Source organism: Mustela nivalis (genome assembly GCF_964662115.1).
Source record: "Mustela nivalis genome assembly, chromosome: 1".
NCBI classification, from domain to species: domain Eukaryota; kingdom Metazoa; phylum Chordata; class Mammalia; order Carnivora; family Mustelidae; genus Mustela; species Mustela nivalis.
The window spans coordinates 194,310,535-194,331,062 of NC_139020.1; the positions used below are offsets into that span (position 1 = coordinate 194,310,535).

Below are 20,528 nucleotides of genomic sequence, written 5' to 3' on the forward strand. Positions count from 1 at the left end.
ATCCTGTTATACAGCTTTTCAAGAAAGACCAGATATTACGTAATAAAGAAAGATATGTTCTCATTTGTTAGATAAGAGTTCTCCGTTCTGATCAAACAGATCTCACCTTTAACCTAAATCACCGCGGCAGTTTTGGGATACCACAGTGCCTCCTCTGTGGGCTTAGAGGGTATGGACTTGGGATCACTTTTGTCTGGTGCTGCTGCCACCTGCCCACAGAGCAAGCCTGCATGTTCAGGAAAGTTCCCCTCCTGAGTTCTCCCCAGTGTTCATCTGTATCAGGCCTGGCCAGCTTTTCATACTGTGCTGGTCCCTGTGCCCAGCAGTATTTTGCAAAGGAGCATTTAGTCCATTAATATAGGTAAGGGGATAGTGGGTAGTGAAAAGAGCCTTAGTGTATATTTAACCCAGTGGTGGGCTCACAGCTCCAAGCTGTGGTTTCCTTGTCTGTCAAGTGGGGATACTAAGAGTACCTCTCTTCTAAGGTGCTTGTGTGAGTAGGATGAAATGGGGCATGGCTGACACAAGTGGGTGTCCATAAGTGACAGCTGATACATCACCCCTGTGCTGCTGCTGCTCTAGCAGGGATAGGTCCACCAGCATAGCCTAGCAAGGCAGTGTCTGATGGCATTGGGCTGGGAACTCAGTGGTTTAATCTGGCACTCTGTCCTGCAAGTTTCCAGGCTCCAACTGCTAGTACAGAAGCCTTGACTGTGAGAAGGGATGTGTATCTGTCTTAGACAGTGGCACCGTCCCTGCTGATAGATAGAACACAGCCCCATGCTTTGTTGGGGGATACAGACATGTAGGAAGGTGATTACTAGGCCTCGGGGAGTTTCTTGTGCATTTGGGGGGCAGTGAGTGCAGAAATAAAGCCGATAGGACTCTCTCCAGACCTCAGGGTCCTTATTTTTAAGGTGAAGTTATTGGGTCTACACAAACCATGAGGCCCCTTTGAAGACTTAAGGAATTGTGAAGGTATTTGAACTTGCACAAAGCTGTTTACAGTAGCTACCATTGACTGCACGGTTACCGTGTGCCTGATGCTATGCTGAGCACTTGACATGGACTTGTGTGTTGAGCCATCCTGGTAACCCTGTGAGGTACTGTCTCCATTTTGCCAGTGAGAAAACTGAGATTCAGAAGAGTCAAGTGACAAAACCAACATCACCCACCTGACTTGGGACCCACTTCTCTCTAACTTGTGTCTGTGGACTAGCCTTAGTCTGTGGTTCAATCTCTCTGCTGTGCAGTCTTCCAAAAGAAATTGGCTTATTGCCCAAAGCAGTTATTTGTAGACTTAACGATTAGGAAGTTCAAGGTAGAACAATCCATGATTCAAGTTTATTTTTTGTAAAAGAGGAAGGAAGTGAATTGAATCTGAGTGCATTGGATGACTTTCCCACCAGCGGCGTGCCTACTTTCACTCTTTGGAGCAGCTTTGTGCCATGGGGGCTCCCTCAGACAGCTCCTCGAGCAGTTACACCCAAACCGCTTTGACCAAATGGGGAGATTTGTTTCTGTACTTGTAGAATTCCATCTTCTGTAGAGACTTACTTAGCCTTAACATAAGTAAGTGAATTAATGGCTGCCTTTTCTATCTTTTATATTCTTTGACACTTCTGAATGATTTCATAGGAGAGATCTGCTAATATTTAAGTAAAGCCGAGGAATTTAACACAGCGAGCATGTATTAAGCAGTACTCTGTGGTAAGCACTGTTCCAGGTGTCCGAAGTGGGGGCCCCTCCCTCAGAGCTTGCCTTGTGGAGGGGAGATAAGGTGTGGACTCAGCTAACCCCTGCCAGGCAGTGTGTGTGGAATGTTAACAAAATAGAAGCACAGAAAAAGGATCTGAATTCCCTGGGGAACGTTGAGGAAGGCTTCCTGGAAGAAGCTGCTTTTGAGCTGGGCCTCGACACGTGGCCAGGCAGAGGTGAATGCGAACGTGTGGTGGTGATGCGTGTGTGTGGCTGGAGGAGAAAGGACATTTGCTTGGGGCCGTTACATGCCCATCGCTGTGTTGGCATTGGGATTGCGGGAATGACTATGGAACTTAGGTTGGCTGGACAGTGGGGGTGAGGCGAGGAAACAAAAGTTGGAAGGAGGTTCTGGCCTGCTGGGCTAGGGCCAGTGGTGGTGGCCTTGGTGCCCTGGAGTGTGGGCTTGATTTTAGGGCAGCAGAGCCTGATGAAAGGTTTGGGAACAGTGCTGTGATCCAGTTGCCTATGTTGAGGTGCTTACCATCTGCTTCACATTTATCGAGGGTCTCGTTTCTCTCATTCAGTCCTTAGACCAGCTCTAGGAGATGACTCCTTATCCCATTTTGTGGGTGGGAAAATGGAGGCCTAGCAAAATTAAGTGTCTTGCCCTTAGCTTTTGCACTCAGAAGTTGGGAGCTACACCTTGAGCCTCAGTGTCTGAGCTCTACTCCAAAGGCTAGACCCTCCCAGGAGAAGGATGGGCTAGAAAAAAGTTTGGAGATGAAAGAACTCACAAGGAGGCAGTGGCAGTTGTCGAAACAAGAGTGATGAGGACAGTGGGTGGACATGGGAGTATGGACACAGCTGGGGCAGAGTCATGGCCCCAGAGCAAGAGGGAGGTGAAGGGCTCCTGTGTGGGATGTGGAGGTGATACAGGGTAGGACACAGGACAATGGCTGTAGAACCCCGGCTGACTCTTGTCAGTGGAGGCACATGGCTACTGGACCATCCTGAGGCTGAAGAGTTTGGGAAGGGGAACACTGACTCACTCCATCCTGGGTCCCCAAGTTCTGACTGCAGACCTTCCCCCTAGGGCACTGCCCATCACCTTTTGCCATCCATGCCTCAGTTTCTCTACTAGTACAGCGAGGCAGTGGAATGGTTTGTTGATGAGAGGATCCCAGAGAAATGCGTAGCCATGAAGACCAGCTAAGCAGTAACAACCTAGCTCTTGTGAAATAGGCTTCTTTTGACCTCCCAAATGACAAATCCGTTCTAAAGAAAACGGTAAAAGCCCAAAGAATATGCTACTTCTTTCCTACTACTTAGCAGACACGTCGGAGAAGCAGACAATCTCTGATCAGACTTCCTGCCTCTATGCCCTGAGCGAGCATTTTGGAGATAAGCACTTAGTGTGACCATTCCTTCTAAACTGTGGGCCCATTTAAATTGAATCCATTAGGAGAACGGAATGCTCCCGTATGAACTTTCAGGTCAGACACACTGTCAAGATTACACTCTGGTAAACCTTTTTTTTAGAGAGCTCCATCAATCACTCCAACCCATGCACAGCCTCTGGCAAGTGGGCGCCACGGGAACCCCATGGCCAGCTGTAACTGTACATTTTCTTGGAAGAGAGCACAGGCACTGCTGCACAGATCCTCCCCAGGGGACCACCTCCTGTTGGGTGTAGAGTGCGAGTGCGACAGAGATAGAGGGAAGGTGCTGTCCTCCACTCCCCTGGAGCAAAGGGCGGGATGGGTGCTGGGGATGATGCGGTTCACAGTGCCCCCTAGTGGTGGTAAATACTCTGGCGCTCTTTGTTCTGGGGAAAGGAGATGCCTAATTTTCTACAGCAAGAGGGGAGATTTACCCGTGGGCTAGAGCTCCTGGTGGCATCTGCTCCAGGTCCAGTGATGCTCTGAGGGCAGCATGGTTTGGGAGGATTCAGGCCCGTCTTCACAGTGTCTGGAAGAAAGGCTCTGAAATCATTGGGTGAAGAGATTTGAAGATGGAAAATGAACCTTGTTTTCAAGGGATACTCTGGACTTACTCTGTCCTAAATGGTAGCCTTCAGCCACGTGTGGCTATAGAGCATTTGGGATTGAGATGGGCTGTATGTGCAATGCAAGCTCTGGATTTCAAAGACTTAGTATGGAAAAAACGTGAAATGCTTTTAATACTTATTTATGTGTTGAAATGCTGGTGTTTGGGTCAAATAAATATACTAAAATAATCTTACTAAAAAATTAAAATAATCTTACTTTTTTCTTTTTTAACTGTTCACTGTGACTGCTAGAAAATTTTAAATTCTATGGGTAGCTTGCATTATATTAGCAGACAACAGTGCTCTATTCAGCGGGGTTTAGGCTGAGATAAGGGGACCATGTGACTAGGACAGGTTCTACACCTACCCTTCGGCCAACTTCCATAGCTGTAACTGATCTCTTAGAGAGGTAAAATGGGCCTGGCCTTTGTGACTCAACCCTTTCCTCCCAAAGAGCCCCCTGAAATTCTACCTTTCAAAGTCATCACTTTGAATTAATAAGAATTTTTCAAAATGCAGGTGCTCTGAGATTAAAAACCCAACACCTAGATTAAATATTCTGAGATCCAAGGATGCCTCCGTGAGAGAGGAGGGGCCTTCAGAGGGGACTGCGGGAGATAGACAGAAGTCTCGTTCGGCTGGGTGCCTTATTTCTCTGTTTTGTGGTCAGCAAGCTGCCTTTGAGATGGCCTCTCTCTTACAGGTTGACCTCTGCCCTTCCTGAGTGTTTGCTTTCTTCTTACCCTCCTTGTCCTTAGGAAGTGGACAATTTGGGAAGAGCCATATCAAAGCTCTGGGCTTGTTTTTTTCTTTTCTTCTGTCATACCAGTTCTGAGCAGTTTGGCTGACCTAGGAAGCCTGTTTTCCTTTTGAAACATACAAACAAAGCTCATATACTTTGTGTAAAGCGACCCTGAGTGGCTAAATATAGCATTAAATTAACTATAGCATTAAATGTAGTGGGGTGTATGGAGCAGAATTTGTTCTGCACCATGGCATGCTTCAGACATTTTTAAAGGCAAGAAATGACTCTGAGTGTGTGTTCGATACATGCTGGCTTACCGTCTGGGCAGCAAGGGGACAGCTCAGTTCCTTAGGGGTCTCAGATAATGACTCTTGGGCAGGATCCTTACATGGGCGCTGTTTCTACCTAGAGACTTTGTCTTTGTGTTAAGCAATGGAAACCCTTTGCCAGGGTTCATTGGTTCCCTTCTGTGTGCTTAGTATTAAATGAAAAATGAGTGGGAACTCTCCAAGTTGGGATTTAGGGAAAAAGATGAGTTTGCCTCCTGTGGAGGCTTCTTGTACTCATAGACTTGGAGTGTCTGGGAGCTTTTTGTTTTGTTTTGTTTTCTCTCCTAGGCTTTTGTAAATTGGAATGAGGCTAAATTGACTTGGAGTTTTTTCAAACAGTCTTTCTTGAAGCAGATTTTGACAGAAGGTAAGTAAAAGTCACTCTAAGCAGTCAGGACACCATAGTATAAGGGAGGGGATTCCACAAAACTGCAAATTACCTAGACCCAGACTTCTACTTTCTAGAGCCCCTGTGGGCAGGGGAATCTCAGAAATGGAAGCTTTTGAAATAGGGAGAGGGAAACTAACATTGATTTAGTTTGATAGTGAGGGACAGTGCTGTTCTATAACTTCTGTGGGGTCCTACAGTAATGAGGAACAACTTACCTCTTCTTTCTTTCTTTTTTAAGATTTTAATTATTTATTTGAGAGAGAGAAAGTGAGAGAGAGTATGAGAGGGGAAAAGGTCAGAGGGAGAAGCAGAATCCTTGCGGAGCTGGGAGCCCGATGCGGGACTCGATCCCGAGACTCTGGGATCATGACCTGAGCGGGAGGCAGTTGCTTAACCTACTGAGCCACCCAGGTGCCCTGAACAACTTACTTTGAATCCAGTTCTAATTCTCAAACGTTGTTTTATCATTTGAAGAAGTGTATTATGAAGTTTTATATCAATTAGAGAAAATTTGGAAAATAAAGAAAATTATCCATAATTTCATTATCCTATTCTTTTTATACATTTCTTTTTTTTAAAAGATTTTATTTTATTTATTTGACAGAGAAGGATCATAAGTAGGCAGTGAGGCAGGCAGAGAGAGAGGGGGAAGCAGGCTCCCCGCCAAGCAGAGAGGCCCATGTGGGGCTCGATCCCAGGACCCTGAGATCATGACCTGAGCCAAAGGCAGAGGCTTAACCCACTGAGCCACCCAGGCGCCCCTATATTTCTTTTCTTGAACATCACTTTTAAGAACAGGATTCCCTCATTTATTTTCTTAAATAAGATTTACCTGTGTGGTGGTTTGGCCAGACTTCCAATATCTTAAGTCTTTCCAGTTTAACAGTGACAGAGCTCTCCACATGGAGGGCTGACATGGAGCTGAAAGTTCATCTAGTTTTTCTACATATGTGTATTGGTTTATTTGTGCCCAGCTTTAATTCAAAAACGAGATTTGAAGCATCTAGAAGTGCGTAAAGGTAGTGGTTTCTCTCTATATAAACTTCATATGTTTATGTCCAATATCTATTACCAAATATATTTTTAAACCTTTGCAAAAATTATTATTATTATTATTTTTTTTTTTTTTAAAGAGAGCAAAGGGGAGACCACATGTGCATGAGCTGCAGGACAGGGAAAGAGAATCTTAAGCAGGCTCCTCCCTGAGCACAGAGCCAGATGCAGGGCTCAGTCTCATGTCCCTGAGAACAGGAGCTGAGCCAAAATCAAGGGTCAGTCCTTTAATTGATTGAACCACCCAGGCGCCCCTCAATCATTATCTTTTTATTATAAAAATAGTATAACTTCATTATAAAAACTGTGGAAACTAGAAAAAAGTTCCCTACAATTCTAGTATTCTAATACAACCGTCATTATTATTACCTTACTATTTCCTTTTCTCCCCTCTCTATATTTATTTTTCATTAATTATGCTTCCAAAGGGAAGGAACTCCCCTAAGCCTCATTTGCCCCATCTGTGAATTAAGAGATAGGACCAGGAGGGGTCTGGGGGCCCTGAAGCCTTGAGAGTGCTTAGTTCTAGCCTGAGCCTGTAACATTGCCATTTCAAAGTGGAACTTTGGGGGAAACCAGGACCCCTGGGGGAAATAAGGGTCACAAGCCTTTGGAGAACTGAGTGAAGGTGCCTTAATTATATGTTTCTTGGGAGCAGGATCTGCCATATACCACTGTCTCCCCAGTACCCTGCTGGAACTGGACACAGTTGGTGTTCAACAAGTATCTTTTGATAAAGGTGTCTGTAGTGAAATTGTATGTTGATAGTTTATATTGTTAGAACAGGAAAATCAGTAGAGGGAATTTGGAAAGGGCATTTGCTTTATGCACTTTCTTTTCCTTCCAAAGTTTTAGGAGCAGTTTAAATGAGTTGAGGAGTGGACCCAGTCCAAGCAATGTCCCGAAATTGACTGTCTGGACCATAGTAGCTAGACGCAGCAGGTGTCAGTGAGCCAGGTCTCAATGTGGTGCCCATAGCTCACTCGCCCCGCGGCTGGACCTCTCCGGCCTGACTGGCAGAGGGCTGTTAGGAACCATCTCCATCTCCATCACTGTAAAATAAGGAAATGACTGGACAAGAACCCTCCCCCCTCACCCCCAAATTCTTCTTATGTAAAAACTACAATGCTAAAAAAAAAGTTGAAATCATTCATTGTAATAGCAAAAATATAGATGCTTTTACCTCTGCCCCCACATTTCCTGAACACTGTGTGCCAGGTGCTGAGAGTACACAGATGAATGAATTATAGGCCACAGCCTCAAGGAGCTCATTCTCTCACTCAAGACTGAAGATTTTTGTGTGGTTAGTTATGAGCCAGGGCTGTGAGGTCTGTACTTGGAAATATTAGTGTCTTTCAAGTGCCATTGCATTTCCTGGAGCTCTGCTAGGAAACCAGGGACGGAGAAATGAGGGAGATGTGTTTCCTGCCTCCAGGGAGCTTACAGAGTGTGGGAAGAGAGGCCAATTTTACCAGAGCACAGGGAGGTCCCTACAAAGAAGCCAGTCTAGATAGCCAGCAGTGCTAAAAACAGAGGCTGGGAGCAGGAGGGGCTCCAGACCCGGAGGGGCTAAAACCTGATCAGGTAAAGCAGAGGATGACAATGTAATGCCGGGAGGTGAGGATGAGTTTGCCGAAGAAAGACCAAAAAGATAGTCTGGGGTCAACTTATAAAAGGCCTCAAATGCAGAGTTAAGGAGCCTGGACTTTTTGTAAACACCAAAGAGCAATTTAAAGGTATGGAAGCAGGCGTTGCCTTAAGATCTGTATTGCTGAAACTGGGACTGTTAGCAGTGAGGATGGATCAGGGCAGTGCAGAGATGTGGACAGGAGCGAGTACTGTACTGTGAGCCACGCCCGAGAGGACCTGCAGAGGCCCTGCCACTGCTGCAGTGCTAGGAGAGTGCAGGGAGACTGGGACTGAAGGGAGTCTTAAGAGAAGATCCTCACTTCTTCTGGTCTCTGAAGATTGCTTTCCTTTTTGAGCAGGTTGCAAGGAGGTGAGAATTTGCCCGTTAGGGCTATGGTCACTCCAGAGTTCCGTCTCCACTGTGGGTTGTGTTTTCCACTAACAGATAATAAAATGTGTGGAAGGTGGGGGAGGGGCTCTGGACTGGTGTCTTCACCTTGAAGGCATTAGCCTGTCTTATATTTGAATCATGAGCTTGGGCTCCAAAGCCTTTCCAGTCTCCATAGAGCTTTCTCCACCCAGGGAGGCAACTTGACACACTTGTGCATATGATCATGGACCTTTCATTTCACAGAACATACGCTTAAAATTTGGAACAATCATTTTCATTATTAACATTTTTGTAATTCCCCCTTCCCCGCTTTTTAAGTTATTAGACTGGTTTTATTGACTTTGTTTCGTTTTTAATTTAACTGGTTTGGATATTTGCTGTCAGTAAATGCCCTACCACTTTCCCAGTTGTTACTATTTTGAAATTATTTGAAATCAACATTAGGACAAGGAAGATATCTTTAATTGATTATATAATTTTTCTCCTTTGAGAGTATCTGCCAGCTGGAGAGTTGCTAGACAATAAGAAAAAAGAAAACAAGAAAATTATGTCCTCTTAAGATGCTAATTATTTTACTTCTCTGTTTGTAGGTGAGCGATACGTAATGACATTTTTGAACGTGTTAAATTTTGGCGATCAGGGTAAGATGAAAATTCTGTAGTGAATACCATTAGTAGATACTTTCTAGTATTTTTTTCCAGCAGTTTGACACATTTCATGAAAAATAAGCCTGATGATGATAAAAGATGGAGACCGTAATAAAATGATGCCTGAAGATTGAAAATCGCAGGTATCTGCAGATATCTACAGTGTACTGACTACCCGCTCTCGTGTGACTCGGGTGGCAGGTCCTCTTTAGAGGTCCCCTGGTTTCTGCAGAGCTCTGGTGCCCATTGCAGGGTTGGGGTGCTAAGAGAAAAGGGAGCTTCATTATCACAATCACAGATCTGCCCTGTGTTTGTACAGCTAGATAGGTCTTGATATTTTCTTCTTATTTATTTATTAAGGATTTTATGTATTTATTTTAAATATTTTATTTATTTATTTGAGAGAGAGACAGTGAGAGAGAGCACAAGCAAGGAGAAGGTCAGAGGGAGAAGCAGACTCCCCATGGAGCTGGGACCCTGATGCGGGACTCGATCCCCTCCAGGATCCTGACCTGAGCCGAAGGCAGTCGTCCAACCAACTGAGCCACCCAGGCGTCCCTTATGTATTTATTTTAGAGAGACATAAGCAGAGGGGAGGCAGAGGGAAAGGGAGAGAGAGAGCAAATCCTCAAGCAGACTCACATCGGAGTGTGGGGCTTGATCCCAGGACTCTCAGATCATGATCTGAGCTGAAGTCCCGACACTTAACCAACTGAACCACCCAGGCGCCCCTCTTCATATTTATTTTTAACTGTAATGCTAAAGTAGAGGAAAGAAACATTTTCAAAAATCAACTTTGCATTAATGATTTTTTAAAAAATTTAGTTATTTCTTAGAGAGAGTGAGGGGAGAGGCAGAAGGAGAGAATCCTCAAGCTGACTCCCTGCTGAGTGCAGAGCCTGATGCAGGGCTGGGTCCCTGGACCCTGAGATCGTGACCCGAGCCAAAACCAAGAGTTGGATGCCCAACTGACTGAGCCACCCAGGTGCCCAGCATTAATGATTTTTATAAAGAGGTGCCGGTGATGGGAATGTTCGGTATTTGACTGTATCAGTGTCAGTACCCTAGCGGTGATATTGGCCAATACTGTCACAAGATGTTACTGTTCCGGAAACTGGGTGATGGATGTGTTATGTTTTCAAACTTCATGTGAATCTATAATTATCTCAAACAGTTTAATTTTAAAAATTAAGTCAGAAAAAATGTTAATGGTGCTGTGAAATTCAAATAGAAAAACCAGAAGGATTGTTGTTTCTTCCTTTTTGTCTTCTAGGTGTATATGACATAGTGAATAATCTTGGCTCTCTAGTGGCCAGGTTAATTTTCCAGCCAATAGAGGAGAGTTTTTACATATTCTTTGCTAAGGTGCTGGAGAGAGGAAAGGATGCCACACTTCAGAAGCAGGTAGTCTTGGTTCTAATGTCACTATCTCTCAGGTGAATTCTCCAGTTGCGGGATAAGCAGACTGAAATGTAGAGCAGTCCGTTTCCCTCTGTTTGAAATTTCCTTCTAGGTTCTCATTCTTCCATCTGAATGGAATGATGGCAGGACTCTGAGCTCACTTCTTTCACAGCCTCCTCCCTTTGCCCTGGCTGGCCCTTTCCTTCTTACCCTTACTCCTTCTCTGTGACCTCATTCTTGATCCAGAACTTTCTGCAGCTGTCCCCAGTGTAGCACAGACCCCCCCCCTTTCCATGGTCTAGGCTTAGCTGGAAGATTGAGATTGCCTCCTCCATCCTCAGATTCTCAAGATCCAAACATGAGCTGAAGGATGCCAGGGCTGGAGCAAGGCTCGCATTCAGCGTGGGGAAGAGAGGACCTGCTCATTTCATTTCCCTCTCCACACCAGTTGGTTAAGCTTCTTAAAGATTATGAAGTGCCCAGACTGCACTCTGACCGTGAGAACCTACCTACTCTGATTGGCAAATGCAGAAAAGATTTTAATCCAGGCGTATCTGATTGTAGAAACTTCCCTTTTCTGAAACTGTTGAAAATGTCTGACTTATCTGAGAATTAAAAGGAAGCTAAGCTGGCCTCTTACATGTCTTAGAAGACACTTTGCAAAATACAATTTATGCACAATATCTGGAAACAAACTAATCTGGTTCTCGGTTGATTTAGGAGTATTTTCCTCAGCATACTTCGACAAGAGCATCAGGATTTGGAAACGTTTGTCAGGAGAAGCACTCTGACGGAGCAAGCCAGCTAGCAACCTAAAATTTAAGAATTTTTAAATTCTTTTTAAGAACTAAAATTTTTTTCTCACTATTTAAGAATAAATATCAGAGAGGAAAGTGAATGTTTCCTAAGCGACCTTTGAAAACGTATCCCCAATGAGCTAAAAACCACCCCTCTCCCACACTACCTGAGGAGGAACAGATTGGCTTTTCCCCTTCATTTCCTTCGTGCTAATTGACATGAAAACACACACAGGCTGCAGAGAAGCAGGGATGCCTCTCAGCAGTTGAAAGAGTGATCTGTGAGACAGCAGAGAGAGAAGGGCAAATGTAAAGTTTTCTTTAGCTCATGATTCACCCAACTTCCTTCCCTCTCCCCTGGCCCCAGGAGGACGTTGCTGTGGCTGCCACGGTTTTGGAGTCGCTGCTCAAGCTGGCCCTGCTGACCGGCCTGACCATCACCATTTTTGGCTTTGCCTATTCTCAGCTGGCTTTGGATATCTATGGAGGGGCTATGCTTAGCTCTGGATCAGGTATGCACAAGAGTTTTGCCAGATTTGTTCTTTTGTGCAAACAGAAAAGAGTCTTACAAAATTCAAAAACTTGGGTGCATACAGGTTGGTGTCTGTCGGTGTCCGTGCATGGGCCTCTGAGACCATTGCTCTCACATGAGGTCAGAAACAGCTCAGTGCCGTCTGGGGCTTTAGCACTGTCTGTTTGGGCCGTCAGTCCCCCAACCTCGCTTGGAGAAGTCATTATGAATCCTTGGCTTTCCTCCCAGGCCTAAAATGTGTTTTGCTGGGTACCTCCCTGCACACCCTCTGGAGTGGGGGAAGAAGGCAGAAAGCAGGCTCTAATGAGTCTCTGCTTGATATTAAACATGTCTGAAGGTAGCAAATGCTGCATAAATCTCCCAGCCTGATGCATGAGCCTCTGAAGGGTAACTCAGAGCCATTTGCAGAGAATCAAATTGATCTCAGCAAGCAAAACGGCATATTTAATCCAGTGACTCTTGGTTTTTGAAGGACAAAAGTATGAATGTATCTAACTTAGAAGCTCCTGGCACCCTTGCCACTGAGCCTCTCATGGCACTTGCTAGGCCCTGGGGACTTCACCAGTTTCAAATGTGCTGGGCCATAGGCTGGCAGTCCGTTTGCAGTCCATTTCATCTTGGGTTCAGCAAAAATGCTTTCAGTTCCTCGTGTCACTAGACAAGAACTCTGAAGACTTCTTTCTGCTGCTCTATCTCAACATAACGGGCTTTTTCAAATGTCATTTTACAAGTTCGCTGACATGCTTCGGTCTCCGCCATAATGGGCCCAGACTTTGGTATTAGGGGATGAAGGGCCGAGTTTCTACCCAAGAGCAAAGGTCATTCAGTTTGTAGAAACACCTGTTATGAAACCATGATGTGGTTGCAGCTGCCTGGGCTCGTGCTGTGAGACCTGCGTTTCCATCAGGCAGGCAGGGAGGCTCGTCAGGAAGCCATCAGTATGTCGTGTGCAGACACTGGGCACTCAACCGTTTTTGCAGCAGCACAGCCCCTCCAGAAAGGTGATCCCCGGGGAACAGCCTTGATTGTCACACAGTCACAGGACATGGTCATGAGGAGAAGGCTGTCCCATCAGCACAGTGTTCACCTGGTGGCGTACTTAGTCTTAGAAGGTCTAGAAGCAGACTGCTGTGACTGTGTGGGCCTTTGGTGCGAGTGAGAGGCTGGTGCCAGTTTTCAGCATTGGTAGAAAGAGTTATCGGTTAAAAGGGTCAGTGGTAGTTGCTTTTTAAGGTAGTAAATTCTGTTTCTAATGGCTTATGTCAGAGCCATTAATAATTTTAGTCTCAACACAACGAGCACTGAGTAATGTATAGAGTTGTTGAATCACTGTATTGTACACCTGAAACTAATACAGCACTATAAGAAGAAGAATTTTAGATGCAAAAAGATACTCTCTTGGTATCATCTTCTGAAAGAGGAAAGTCTTAAGAATGATCTGGTTTCTCAGTCTCTGGAAAGAATGTGCTGTCTGGTGAGCCAGGACCACTGTCATCTCTGGCCCAGGGCTCCATCATTGTCACTGTCCCAACAGGGTCTTCTAGCATCTGTCTCCTTATTGTAGCTGCCTCACACTTTGACCAAACTTGGGGCTCTCTGTAACCCACAGTGGCTCCTGGTAGTCCATCCCCTCCGGGCCCCTGCTGGCTTCCTTCCCTCGTCTTCACGCCACCCTGCACCTCCTTGCCCTGTTCCTAACTCCTCAGACTAGTGCTCTGGATCCAAACATCTTTCCTGTGCTGGAAAAGATGAACGCTGGTGCTCTCCCCTGCTAGTCTTCATTCACCTAAATACTCCACACAGCTTGGGGCACCTTGCGGGCTCAATCAGTGAAGCCTCTGACTCTTGATTTTTGGCTCAAGTCATGATCTCGGGGTGGTGGGATTGAGCCCTGTGTGGGGCTCTGCACTCAGCCTTGGGTCTTCTTGAGATTCTTTCCCTCTCCCTCTTCCTTCCCCTGCCTCATGTGCTCGTTCTTTCTCTAAATAAATAAATAGAATCTTTAAAAAAAAAAAAAAACTTCACAAAACTTGACTGTCTCTAGCCTGAGCTTAATGAGAAAAGAATGGCAACTTTCTGTGGCTCAACCGAATCACCTGAATTGGTTTTGGTTTTTTTTTAAGATTTTATATATTTATTTGGTAGAGAGATAGAGAACACAAGTGAGCAGAGAGGCAGGGAGAGGGAGAGAGAGAAGCAGGCTCTCCGCTGAGCAGGGAGCCTGACGCGGGGCTCAATCCCAGGACTCTGGAATCATGACCCAAGCTAAAGGCAGCCACTTAACCAACTGAGCCACCCAGGTGCCCCCACCTGAGTTTGGAAAGTGAAACTTGCAACACTGCTGTCTTCAGTTGTCCCAGTTGCCTATCAGTCTTTGTCCTCACCTGGGAAGTGGACTTACCTATGACCGGAACTGGCCTCTCTGAGCCCCTATCCCCCGTGCTGTCATCTCCATTTGTGGGACCTGGATGCTGCATCGGTGGGGGCCAACATCCTGGTTAAGATCTGCAACCTTTCCTTTACCCAAGAAAGTTCTTTCAGGACTCTTTCCAGTCAACTGCCCATTCTCCATCTCAGAGGCAACCACTCTTCTGATTTCTATCACCATAGAATAGTACTGTTTTTATCATTTTTTTCACTTGAGCGAGAGAGAGAGAGAGCCTGAGCAGGGGGAGGGCAGAGGGAGAAGCAGACTCCATGCTCTGTGCAGAGCCCGTCATGGGGCTTGATCCCATGACCCCAAGATCATAATCTGAGCCAAAACCAAGTCAGACGCTTAACCAACTGAGCCACCCAGGCACCCCAGATTAGTATTGCTTTTAAAAGGGACTTCCTTGTCCCAGATCCTTGTCCCAATGAAATCATACACCATGGACACTTTGGTGTTTGGCTTCTTTCTCTCAAGATATATTTTTGGGGATTCATCCATATATTTGCATGGATCAGTACTTTTTTCCTCTTGGATTCCTTCTCTGAAAGTTATTTATTTATATGGATACCCATAGTTTATTTATTCTTTCTCTTGTTGATGGTCAGTTTGGACTATTATAGGTAAAGCTTCTATGGACATTTTTGTACAAGTGCTTATGTGAACATGTACATTTATTTTTGTTGGTTGTATATTTAGGAGTGGGATTGCTGGGTCATAGGTTGTTTTGTTAGAAGTTACTTGGCTGCCTCTTGGTAATGGCCCTCCCAAAAGAGAGGACCCATTCCGTTTTATTTTTTTTAAAAGATTTTATTTATTTATTTACAGGCAGAGATCACAAGTAGACAGAGAGGCAGGCAGAGAGAGAGGGGGAAGCAGACTCCCTGCTGAGCAGAGAGCCCGATGCGGGGCTCGATCCCAGCACCCTGAGATCATGACCCAAGCCAAAGGCAGAGGCTTTAACCCACTGAGCCACCCAGGCACCCCGACCCATTCCATTTTTAAGGCTCCCAGTCTTTTGTTAGCAGATTTTTTCATCAGCTATATAGGTCTGCATCTCCATGTTTTAGAAGAAAATGTCATGGTTATTCTGATTCTCTCTGCAGATTTGTAGGTGTGTTCTGTCTCTAGTGTTTTGCTGCTCCCAAGTCCTGGGCTTCTCCCCATGGTCTTGTCTTCAGGGCCCCTTTAGCCAAGTTCTCTTGCTATGCGGGGCCCTTGAGTGCTCAAACCACCAGACCTCTTCATGCTAGTTTAAGAAGCAAGAAGATTTGCTTCCTGGGCAGATAACATTTTGTTAAGCGAGACATTTGTAGATCTATTCCCTTTTTTTTTTTTTTTTTAAGATTTTATTTATTTATTTGAGAGAGAATGCACACAGCAGGGGAGGGAGGGAGACAAGCTGCTTCCATGCTGAGCAGGGATCCCAATATGGGACTCAGTCCCAGGACCCCAAGACCATGACCTGAGCAGAAACCAAAAGTCAGACGCTAAGCTGACTGCGCCACCCAGGCCCCCCTGGAAGTTTATTCTTAATTGCCCTTTCATTGGTTTTTTTTATTATTATTATTTTTATTAACATGAATTATTTGCCCCAGGGGTACAGGTCTGTGAATCAGGCTTACACATTTCACAGTACACTCCATATCACATACCCTCCCCTATAATTGCCCCTTCTTTTTCAACTGTTTATTTTAATCAGTGCCATGGAGTACTAGAAGTCCTTCCAGGATTAAGACCATAGGCTCAAGTGTGTGTCTGCCTATTGATGACACCAGCCAGGCTCCTGACCCAGTTCTGGTACATGCAGACTCTAGAGAGACTCTAGAGTCTCAGTGGGTTGTTTCCTTATAGGTCCTATTTTGCTGCGTTCCTACTGTCTCTATGTCCTCCTGCTTGCCATCAACGGAGTGACCGAGTGTTTCACATTTGCTGCCATGAGCAAAGAGGAGGTCGACAGGTAGGTACCCAGAAAGACCTGCCTTTAATCACGGCCTTGGGCCAAACTGAAGTAACTTGCCTGTCTTCTTTCCTTTCATCCTGAACATGCGTTCCCAGAAAGCCTTGTAGAGGTAGCGCTCCCCGCTGGTGTGGCACCGTTGCTGGGTGGCCAGTGCTGGCTCGGGAGCCATACGGCGAGTTCTCCCCACGCAGGACTGGGGTGGCAGCTGCCCTTCACCTCCCTTTGGAGGAGGGAGAAACCTGGGCCCTGAAGGGCTGTGTTAGCCTAGGTTTGCAGCGACAGGCACAAGACAAGCTCCCCTCTTCTGCCTCCATGCCCAGCGCCCCAGTGGGTTATCATGGAGCTTCTTCAAGATATAGCATCCTACCCCCGAGACTCTCCTAGGGCCTGGAGAAGCTCAGGAGTCTGTGTCATCTCTCCTCCGAGAAAGGCCCAATGTACATACACATTTTGCCACCATTTTTTCCTGTCCGTTGACTCCATATCAGGACCTCTGCCCTGGTACGTCAGACAGTGGTGCCTGACACTGCTTGTGTGCCTGTCACGGTTCCCTGTGGAGCTTGTTAGATGTGCGGATTCTTGTCCGCCCTTCCTCCACCCCATCTCCTAGCCACCTGCAGACCAGCAACCCCCTCAGGGATTCTGCGGGAACTGGCTAAGAGCTTCCGACCCACACTCAGGGCGTGTTCCAAACGCCAAAAGCGGCATGGAGGCGCCGCCGCTGGCAGATGAGGTTGAGGAGAAGGATAGAATTGACAGAGGAAAAGGAGAGGAACAGAAGGCAAAGACAGCAGAGGGGTGGCTAGAGGGAATCGGGCATCGGGCACGCGGTCCTTGTTATCCCTTTGCCCACTGACGCCAGGGCCTCCTGGGGGCTTTCGTGCTGTCTCTGTAAGGCCTTGAGTGCCTAGACCAACTGTACTAGCACTGAAGGGCTTGGGCCAAGGAACCTCATCACAGCCCCAGGAGATTTCCGATGATAGGGCGTTAGAAACTTCGGGCCCAGACCAGCTTATCAGTAAAACCACTCGGAGCCCTGTACTCTCTACAGAGGCCGGTGGGCGTGACTGAGTGGAGCTTTCACAAAGCAGTAATGCCCCAGGTACGTGCAGGACGCACTGATGGATTTTACTTCCGTTTTATTTCATTTTTCAGACTGCCATGTCATGACTCATTCTCTGAGTCAGTTGATTTCCCTGCCCACTTTTAGCTCCCAGCCCATAGTTTTCAAATATTTGTCCAGATAGGGTTTTTACATCAGAGAGTTAAATACATAGCTGGCAAACTACTTCGAGGCCATCCTCCTCACCCCTTATTTTTTTCATGGATGAAAAGGCCGATTTAAGTTTGATTTTGAGATAATGTGTTTTTATTTAAAAGGTGCTTCAAACAGGAGATAATTTTTAGATACAATGTGAAATATACTAAAGGAGGCGCTGAGCCCTGGTGGAAAGAGCTCTGGACTAGGAATCCACCTCTTTGAAGGGAATTTTGTGGTAATAATTTCAGTGTTAGTGTGGAGGGGGAGAGTCAGCATTAAGCCTGCTTAAAATGTTAAAAATGGACCTTACAATCAAACCACGAGGGAATAAAGACCAGTGGCTAGTTGCTTACTTTCCTCTTACATAGCATTGAACCAAAAGAAACAACTTTTTAAGTTAGTTGTAATAGGATTTTGATGATACATAAACATCTGGAAAATTATTTTCATGATATGAGTAGTTAACATAGAGAAAAGACAGACCCAGTGCGCCTTCTAATGTACTTTTCATCTGCAGTAACGCACTTCCCCAAAGAGTTAAATGTGACTTTAAACATGGTCTTCCTATGTGTATTAACCACAGTAGCCTAGGTCCTGTCTGGGCCCCTGGCCCAGCCCCCAGCTGTGGTCTGAGCACATGGCACCTGGACTCATCACAGACCCCAGCAGTTTTTCATCTCTGTGAATTTAACCAGACTACCAAACTACCAGACTACCAAACTCTAGTAAGGATTTTTATGGTGGTATTGGGTGACTTCATTAAAGGCCATCACTGATTTACATTTCAGATTCTTTTTTTTTTTTTTTTTAAGATTTATTTATTTATTTGACAGACAGAGATCACAAGTAGGCAGAGAGGCAGACAGAGAGAGAGGAGGAAGCAGGCTCCCTGCTGAGCAGAGAGCCCGATGCGGGGCTCGATCCCAGGACCCTGGGATCATGACCTGAGCCGAAAGCAGAGGCTTTAACCCATTGAGCCACCCAGGCGCCCCTACATTTCAGATTCTGAATTGAAAAAAAAAATACCATATTGATCAAATCATGGGCTTTTACTTAACTTCAGGTCAATCCATGTTTTTCTAAATAAAAATAGGGCATTTGATTGGATGTGAAATATTAGAACATCCTTTGAATTCCAAGTTGCTTTTTTGTTAATAACTACATAATATATATTGAATATGACTGACGGGTTTTTCAACCCGCCCCATTGAAGAATTTTGTTCTGTTTTGTTAAGGGTGTCTCAGTTTCTTTTGTTCATTTGACAAGTGCTTTTTGAGCCTCTACTCTATCAGGCCTCATTTTAAGTCCCAGGAACATAGCAGTAAAAAGACAGACGAGATCCCTGCTTTCCTGGAGCTGATGTCGGAGAGGCAGACAGCAAACAAGTAAATAAATAAGGAAATACTGCACCATATGGATAACTAAAACTAGGTTATGCAGTGAGAGTGGGGCTCTTTTAGGTTGGGAGGCCCCTCTGGGAAAATGGCAGTTGGGCTGAGGCTGGATGACCAAGCAGAGTCTGCCAGGCACAGAGGTCAGCGATGCAAAAGCCCAAGACTGTCTGATTTGCTGGCCTGTGAATGCCCACCTTGGAACTGGACCCCGTAACTCAAGAAGTGAAGGGTGAGCGTGATCTCACTTTGGCGGTAAGAGACTGGCGCCATCCCTTCCGTGGCTGCCAAGGCTACACTGATGGATGGCGGGTCTTGATGTGTTCAGCCAGCACCCACTGGGGGGCGCTTTGGTTGCTGCCATGGTCAACATCCTTGCCCGGCCGTCTCTTAATAAGCCTGATTTTAATCCCAGTATCTTCTTGGGGCCATGGAAGAACTAAGCGTTGACTGTTTTATAAGTAAATAATAACTGACTATTTATGTTAACTGAACCTTAAAAAATAGTCATTATTGTCACTAATTTTGCATTGATTTTAAAAGTGGCTTTTTTTTTTTTTTTAGTTTAATAAGCATTTATTCCTTTAGGTAAACAGTCTATACACACAAAATATATATGGTTTAGGATCTCTTTCTGAGTGGAAAGGAATTTAGGTCTCAAGAAATTTTGAGCCTAAGTTTTCTGGAAACCATTTAACTGAGCTTAAGACCCCTGGAAAAAAATACAAAAACTGGTTCAAGGAAACCAGCAGTTAGATTTTGAAATCAAACTGCGGGTTGGGTCAGCAAACTTAGAATTGGGGCAGTTCCTCTTTTGTGTTTCCCACACTCAAATTCACCCTGGGAAACAGAAACCTGTCTACTGAAGATAAGATAGAAACACAGTGTGGTGCTATGCTTGACATCAAGATGGGTGCCGTTGACGGGCCAGCAAGTTTATGGTGGAATGGTAAGCAACAATGAGAAAAGTGACTGTAGACAACACCTAAGGTTAGATCTGAAACTATAAACTGGTATTGACACCAACTACATTATTTTTCTCAGTAGCCTGTAGGAATGGATAAGGTGAGTTCACCCAAGATGACTTAAGACTTGGAATGAGCAATGGTGTACTTTTAAGTAAAGCCAACCATATTTTTTCCCCAAGGTGGCTTGTGGGTTCATAATGATCACAGATACCACAGATAAAGCATTTAAAATTCTGATCAAAGCCAATTTTAATTTTTAATCTTCACACTTAAAAGGTTATCTGATAGCCATCAATTTCTCAATCGTAATATTGGTTGCTAGCTTATAAATCTCAAGGTAAATTCATCTGCTTTACCTCGTATTCAATTTCCATCAGTTTTAATATACACCAGTATAAATATCATTACTGACTATTTTGTATGAAATTCAGTGTTCTACAGATCCCATGGAGTTGTGGGATAGAACAGGAACCTTTGCCTTTTATGTGAACTTCAGTGGTACTGTGGAGATCAAAGCAATTTTGTTTACCTTTATTTTCATTTGTAAGAGAACCCTCTTGCAACAGGTTTATTCAATTTAAAAAAGTGGTATTTTAATTGCATCTTTAAATTTCTTTTTTTCCTGAAGTGGATTATGCTTTTAAGGCTCTAGATTTGTGAGTTCTGGAAAGTTCCACAGCTGCAGAGCCCTATTCTAGTGAAAAACAGTGGACCCCATTATCAGCTCTTCCCAAATGGCCACTCCAAAGAAGCCACACTGTTGAATTAGCATAAATAAACTACTGATTTCATTCATTATTGACATTTTACTTGGAGCTGGGTGAGGATGACTTTGAAAGTTTGTGCATCTATA

General features: G+C 45.0%; 1 protein-coding gene and 1 long non-coding RNA gene across 3 annotated transcripts in view; one reads left to right on the forward strand and one right to left on the reverse strand.

Annotated features, from left to right (window-relative positions):
- LOC309870760 overlaps window positions 1-20,528 on the reverse strand; it is a 280,290-nt gene that overhangs the window by 124,883 nt on the left and 134,879 nt on the right. The window lies entirely within an intron of this gene.
- Window positions 1-20,528, forward strand: part of RFT1 (RFT1 glycolipid translocator homolog) — a 36,672-nt gene that overhangs the window by 13,839 nt on the left and 2,305 nt on the right. Inside the window, exons 7-11 of one of the 2 annotated variants that reach the window (XM_082743111.1) lie at window positions 5,111-5,189; window positions 8,877-8,927; window positions 10,207-10,337; window positions 11,499-11,643; window positions 15,946-16,051. In XM_082743111.1, coding sequence (XP_082599237.1) covers window positions 5,111-5,189; window positions 8,877-8,927; window positions 10,207-10,337; window positions 11,499-11,643; window positions 15,946-16,051 — 512 coding nt within the window. The remainder of the gene's footprint in view (window positions 1-5,110; window positions 5,190-8,876; window positions 8,928-10,206; window positions 10,338-11,498; window positions 11,644-15,945; window positions 16,052-20,528) is intronic. The other variant, XM_082743112.1, reaches the window with a different exon arrangement.